This window comes from Phycomyces blakesleeanus (assembly GCF_001638985.1).
Source record: "Phycomyces blakesleeanus NRRL 1555(-) unplaced genomic scaffold PHYBLscaffold_17, whole genome shotgun sequence".
Taxonomy (NCBI): domain Eukaryota; kingdom Fungi; phylum Mucoromycota; class Mucoromycetes; order Mucorales; family Phycomycetaceae; genus Phycomyces; species Phycomyces blakesleeanus.
Genome location: NW_017265150.1, coordinates 806,291 through 813,447, shown reverse-complemented (window position 1 = coordinate 813,447; position 7,157 = coordinate 806,291). Strand labels below are relative to the sequence as shown.

The window sequence follows — 7,157 nt, the reverse complement described above, 5'->3', positions numbered from 1 at the left end:
TTTGCTTTCGCTAAGATTCTGAATAAGCCATAATGTACTTATCCAACCTCTAGTCGGCATAGTTTGCTGTTAAGACTACGACGGTATCTAATCGTCTTCGATCCCCTAACTTTCGACCCTGATCAATGAAAACGTCCTGGGTGAAATGCCTTCGCAGTAGTTTGTCTTCGGTCAATCCAAGAATTTCACCTCTAGCGACCAAATACAAATCCCCCCAACCGTTCCTATTCATCATTACAATGGTCTCTTAAAACCAACGAAATATAGAGCCACGTCTTATTTCATTATTCCATGCTAACACATTCAGGCTTATAGCCTGCTTTAAACACTCTGATTTGCTCATGGTAATTTGTTTGGCCTTATATCTAACCGACCGAAGCCAACCAGACAGTACCAAACGTGAGAGCCATGACTAAAGCGAACTAGACCAATGAAGATCAAGTCACCTAGCCAAAAGCTACTATTCGACTACGGACGTTTTAACTGCAACAACTTTAATATACGCTCTTGGAGCTGGAATTACCGCGGCTGCTGGCACCAGACTTGCCCTCCAATAGATCCTCGTTAAGGGATTTAAATTGTACTCATTCCAATTGCAAGACCTAAAAGGCCCTGCATTGTTATTTATTGTCACTACCTCCCCGAATTGGGATTGGGTAATTTGCGCGCCTGCTGCCTTCCTTGGATGTGGTAGCCGTTTCTCAGGCTCCCTCTCCGGAATCGAACCCTAATTCCCCGTTACCCGTGGTAGGCAATGTAAGCCTCTATCTTACAATCTTAACCTGATAGGGCAGAAAATCGAATGAACCGTCGCCAGCACAAGGCCATGCGATCAGCATTGAATTATTATGAATCACCAAAAAACTGGCTTTAACACCAGGTTGGCTTTTACCTAATAAGTGCACCCCTTCCGAAGTCGAGGCTTTTGTTGCATGTATTAGCTCTAGAATTACCACGGTTATCCAAGTAGTAATGAATTGTCATGTAGATCATAACTGATTTAATGAGCCATTCGCAGTTTCACAGTATAGAATTTGTTTATACTTAGACATGCATGGCTTAATCTTTGAGACAAGCATATGACTACTGGCAGGATCAACCAGGTAACTACAAATGTTGGTTCAGCCAGCTAATAAATTAGCTAGCCGAAAAGACCACAATGAACATAGAGCCGGTCAAAAATGACCAGCATTAATACCCAAAGCAGCCCACCAGAATATGTTGTTTCCAATGTTGTAAAATTATTTCTTTCAGCTCTAGCTTCTTTCGAAGCCAAAACCTCCGTAAACAATATCCATATTGCCAGTTCCACTGTTTTTCTACTGGAATCAGGTAAAAGTAAACTTTTACCAGACAACAGGTAGATGGATGTTATAATCTTCAGGCCATCAAATAAAAAATCTGATTTCCTTCGAACACTTTCACCCGACATCATCGTACATATATATTTATAGCCAAAGGCCAGTAATACACAATATTTCCCTGGTCCAAATCCAATAAATTGGATCTGTAGATTATTAGCAGCACAAAGACTACCCCCCAACAGATGTTCCCAAAAATTCGCCGAAGCAAAAGTATATGGTTCGAAATATGCGTCGGGAGACCAGCAAAAGTTTCTGGTAAAAAAAACTTTTACTAATCCGAGCAAAAGAGGCACCAGGTAAACTTCGGGAAGAATACCCCACGCATAGAACTCTCTGAAAAAAGATTTTTGAAACAATTCCAAAATTAATTGTTATTGAGATTTCAATCATCTTCTCTCATACATATAATAGGGGGGTCGTTACAAATTCCGCCAAAGGTTAAAAACATTAAATTACACTTTTAAACCTTTTTTTTCTGGGCTTGAATTATATGCATAACAATTAAAAGCATAATTAGGTTTGTTCCATATATGGTAACCAGTTGACAACAATGGCCAACTATGACACGGGTGCCATGCATTGTGGCTCGTTTTTTATCCGGGTAGCACTTTGGGCTCATTTTTTTACATTTACCACCCCTTTATTTTACTATGTTTACCCTTTTATTTACCATAATTCAATATTGTCTACTATGATCGCCCTTTTGCATGGAATGATCGCCCTTTTGTTTACAAAGATCGACGGTTTGTTTATGTTTACCAGGATTGCTGCATGGAGTCAATTGTTTACCAGGAATTTATTATTTATTTACCAGGATTGATCATTTATCGACCCAAAACATTTCTTTATACATCGGATGGATCGGTTATTCACCGGATGCATTATTTATTTACCAGAACTCATTATTTATTTACCTGGATCGATCATTTATTGACCGGATTTATTTTTTATACCAGGATTCATAAGTTAATTAATTAAATTCATTATTTATACATCGGATGGATTGGTTATTGACCAGGATGCATTGTTTATTAACCAGGCATATATATTGTTCACCAGGATCGATCATTTACTGACCGAATATTATTTTTTATACCAGGATTAATTAATTAATTAATTAAATTCATCATTTATACATCGGATGGATCGATTATTGACCAGGATGCGTTGTTTATTGACCAGAAATATACATTGTTTACCAGGATCAATCCTTTATCGACCGAATATATTTTTTATATCAGGATTCATGAATTAATTAATTAAATGCAACATTTATGCATCGTATGAATCGCCCATTTACCAGGATGCATTGTTTATTGACCAGACATACACAATGTTCACCTAGATCGATCATTTGCTTACCAGAATTTGCTCTCAATGGACTGGTAATTATAGTATTTGAGTCATTTAGTTAACCTAACCCATATTTCGACTAGGATAAATACAATTTGGGTCATTTAATTAACGCAGCCAACTTTTTGACTAGCATCAAAACAATTTGGGTCAATTAGTTAATCGGTTTATTATTAACTGGTATTAAAGCAATTTGGGTCAATTAGTTAATCGGCTTGCTTTTATTAACTGGTATCAAAATAATTGGGGTCATTTAGTTAACATGACCCACTTTTATTCACCAGGATTCCCCAGTTGGGTAATTTAATATACCAGACCCGCCTTTTATTTAATCTGACCATGCTTTTATCTACCAGGATTCAATCATTTGGGTCAATTAATTAATTAGAGTATAAATAATTAAGCAGACAACCGTTCCATTGACCAGCCTACCTTTAATCGACCAGACTATGCTTTTATCTACCAGGATTCTACCATTCGGGTCAATTAATTAATTACATATAGTTAATTGACCAGACTACCGTTTAATTAACAAGGCTACCTTTAATCGACCAGGATTCTACCATTCGGGTCAATTATTTAATTACATATAGTTAATTAACCAGACAATTGTTTAATTGACCAGACCACCGTTTAATTGACTAGACCACCGTTTAATTGACTAGACCACTGTTTAATTGACCAGACTACTGTTTAATTGACTAGACCACTGTTTAATTGACCAGACCACTGTTTAATTGACCAGACCACCGTTTAATTGACTAGACCACTGTTTAATTGACCAGACCACTGTTTAATTGACCAGACCACTGTTTAATTGACCAGACCACTGTTTAATTGACCAGACCACTGTTTAATTGACTAGACTACTGTTTAATTGACCAGACCACTGTTTAATTGACCAGGCCACTGTTTAATTGACCAGGCCACCGTTTAATTGACCAGGCCACCGTTTAATTGACTAGACCACTGTTTAATTGACTAGACCACTGTTTAATTGACCAAACTACCGTTTAATTGACCAGACTACCGTTTAATTAACCAGACTACCGTTTAATTGACCAGACTACTGTTTAATTGACCAGGCCACCGTTTAATTAACCAGACAATTGTTTAATTGACCAGGCCACCGTTTAATTGACTAGACTACTGTTTAATTGACCAGACCACCGTTTAATTGACCAGGCCACCGTTTAATTGACTAGACCACTGTTTAATTGACCAGACCACTGTTTAATTGACCAGACCACCGTTTAATTGACTAGACCACTGTTTAATTGACCAGACCACTGTTTAATTGACCAGACCACTGTTTAATTAACCAGACAATTGTTTAATTGACCAGGCCACCGTTTAATTGACTAGACTACTGTTTAATTGACCAGACCACCGTTTAATTGACCAGGCCACCGTTTAATTGACTAGACCACTGTTTAATTGACTAGACCACTGTTTAATTGACCAAACTACCGTTTAATTGACCAGACTACCGTTTAATTAACCAGACTACCGTTTAATTGACTAGGCTACGATTTAATTTACCAGCCTACCTTTAATCGACCAGGATTCTACTATTCGGGTCAATTAATTAATCACATATAGTTAATTGACCAGACAACTGTTTAATTAACCAGGCTACGGTTTAATCGACCAGACTATCTTTAATCGACCAGACTATGCTTTTATCTACCAGGATTCTATCATTCGGGTCAATTATTTAATTATATATAGTTAATTGACCAGGCTACCGTTTAAATAGCCAGACTATGTTTTTATCTACCAGGATTCTATCATTCGGGTCAATTAATTAATTATATATAGTTGTTTAACCACACTACCGTTTAATTAACCACACTACCGTTTAATTAACAAGACTACCTTTAATTTACCAGACTATGCTATTATCTACCAGGATTATACCTTTTGGGTCAATTAATTAATTACATAAAGTTAATTGACCAGGCTACCGTTTAAATAGCCAGACTATGTTTTTATCTACCTGCATTCTACCATTCGGGTCATTTAACTAACCAGACCGCCTTTACGTTAACCAGAATTTGCTTTTATCCACCAGGACTCTACCATTTGGGTCATTTACTTAATTAGATTATAGTTAATTAATCAGATCGCCTTTGGTTTAATCAAACCGCGTTTTAATTAACCAGACTGCCTTTAATTTAACCAGATCTTCTTTAAGTCTACCAGGATTCTACCATTCTGGTCAAATAATTAATTAAGGTATAATTAATTAAGCAGACCGTCTTTAATTTAAGCTGACCGCCTTTAATTTAAGCAGACCGTCTTTAATTTAAGCTGACCGCCTTTAGTTTAAGCAGACCGCCTTTAGTTTAAGCAGACCGTCTTTAATTTAAGCTGACCGCCTTTAGTTTAAGCAGACCGCCTTTAGTTTAAGCAGACCGTCTTTAATTTAAGCTGACCGCCTTTAGTTTAAGCAGACCGCCTTTAGTTTAAGCTGATCGCCTTTAGTTTAAGCAGACCGTCTTTAATTTAAGCTGACCGCCTTTAGTTTAAGCAGACCATCTTTAATTTAAGCTAATCGCCTTTAGTTTAAGCAGACCGCCTTTAGTTTAAGCTGATCGCCTTTTAATGAACCATACCACCTTTGGTTTGACCTAACCGTATTTTATTTAACCAGACTGTGCTTTAATATACCAGGACTATATCATTCGGGTCAATTAATTAATTATATCAAAGATAATTGAGTAGACCACCTTTGGGTTAAGCCAACCGCCTTTAATATAACCAGACCATATTTTATTTAACCAGACTATGCGTTTATCTACCAGGATTCTATCATTCGGGTCATTTAAGTAATTAGACCATAGTTAATTAATCAGACTACCTTCAGTTTAACCAGACCACCGTTTAATTAACTAGACCACCTTTGGTTCAACCAGACTGTATTTTATTTAACCAGATCATGCGTTTATCTACCAGGATTCTACCACTTGGGTCATTTAATTAATTAGACAATAGTTAATTAACCAGACCGCCTTTAATTTAAGCTAAACACCTTTTAATTAAGTTGACCACCTTTGGTTTAACCTGGCCGTATTTTAATTAACCAGACTATGCTTTTATCTACCAGGATTCTACCTTGATGGTCAATTAATTAATCAGACCCTAGTCAATTAATCACATCGCATTTAATTTAAGCAGACACCTTTTAATCAACCAGACTAAGCTTTTATCTACCAGGACCGTACTATTCGGGTGAATTAATTTAGCAAACCGCCTTTTAATTAACTTGACCATATTTTATTTAACCAGACCATGCTTTTTTCTACCAAGATTCTCCAATTCGGGTCATTTACTTAATTAGACTATGGTTAATTAATCAAACCGCTTTGGGTTTAAGCAGACCGCCTTTTATATGGCCAGTAATATACTGTTTGGGTCATTCATTTAACTAAACCGCCTTTTACTTAACCGTATCCACCTTTTACTTAACCATATCCACCTTTTACTTAACCATATCCACCTTTTGTGTAATCAAACCGCTTTTTATTTAGCCAGTATAACCCTATTATACCCGATTATTTTGGATTATTTTAATCTCCTATATAATTATTTTTTTTTATATGTAATTAATCTACGGCCATACAGATAGTAACACACCGGATCCCGTCTGATCTCCGCAGTTAAGTCTCTCCTGGTAGCGTCAGTACTATGGTGGGGGACCACATGGGAATACGCTATGTCGTAGGTTTTTTATTTTTTTATTTTTTTATTTTTTTTTTCTATTTTTTCCCTTTGCATTTACATATCATAAATACATACGATATATTTACTTGCTTATATTAAAACTTTTGCAATTCGTATTCAATTGATCTATAAATTTAATATATCGTACATAATACACAACTACACATTATGCAATAGTTTTATTTTTTTTATCTCATTGCCTTTGTCCATAACTTCGACGTATCTTGTTTTCCTATCTTAATCAAATTTGTCTTTTTAATTATTTTTATATCCACCCCATTAAATCAATAGCTTTCCTATTACTCTCTCCCCCATTTATTTCTCAAACTAGTTTTTTGGTGTAGCTATTTAAGTACATGTACAGTTTAACCAAAGACTTTGGTCATTAGTTGATTGAATATATGAAAAAAAAATTAATAGGCATTATATTATATTATAATATACATTTTAAAATTCCTTGTGCATAGTTTTTTGTTTAATTCGGGTTCTAGTATGCATATAAGACTGCTTGTAGTGAGTTGTTTTTGTTTGGCTATGAACAATGTTAGGGGTCAACCTTTTAATTTAGGTTGCAGTGAAAGATCAAATCAATAGAAGAGGGTTAAGCTTTAGTTAATAGCCTGAGGTTGTCAGTCCGTCTATTGCCTATAACAGCATTGAAGGCGAATATATTAAATCAATGAATTGTACGGCTATACATAATCGATGAATTTT

The 7,157-nt window shown here is 35.7% G+C and overlaps 2 protein-coding genes across 2 annotated transcripts; both read right to left on the bottom strand.

Annotated features, from left to right (window-relative positions):
* Positions 1-49: 49 nt before the first annotated feature.
* Positions 50-839, bottom strand: PHYBLDRAFT_148188 (hypothetical protein; the record flags this gene model as incomplete). The annotated part of the gene is made up of 5 exons (XM_018432034.1): positions 50-246; positions 371-422; positions 504-560; positions 638-727; positions 774-839. 5 exons carry the CDS (start codon positions 837-839, stop codon positions 50-52), a joined length of 462 nt encoding a protein of 153 aa, XP_018289018.1.
* Positions 840-1,141: 302 nt separating this feature from the next.
* Positions 1,142-2,267, bottom strand: PHYBLDRAFT_171040 (hypothetical protein; the record flags this gene model as incomplete). Its single annotated transcript, XM_018436482.1, has 2 exons — positions 1,142-1,695; positions 2,258-2,267. 2 exons carry the CDS (start codon positions 2,265-2,267, stop codon positions 1,142-1,144), a joined length of 564 nt encoding a protein of 187 aa, XP_018289017.1.
* Between the last annotated feature and the right edge of the window lie 4,890 nt (positions 2,268-7,157).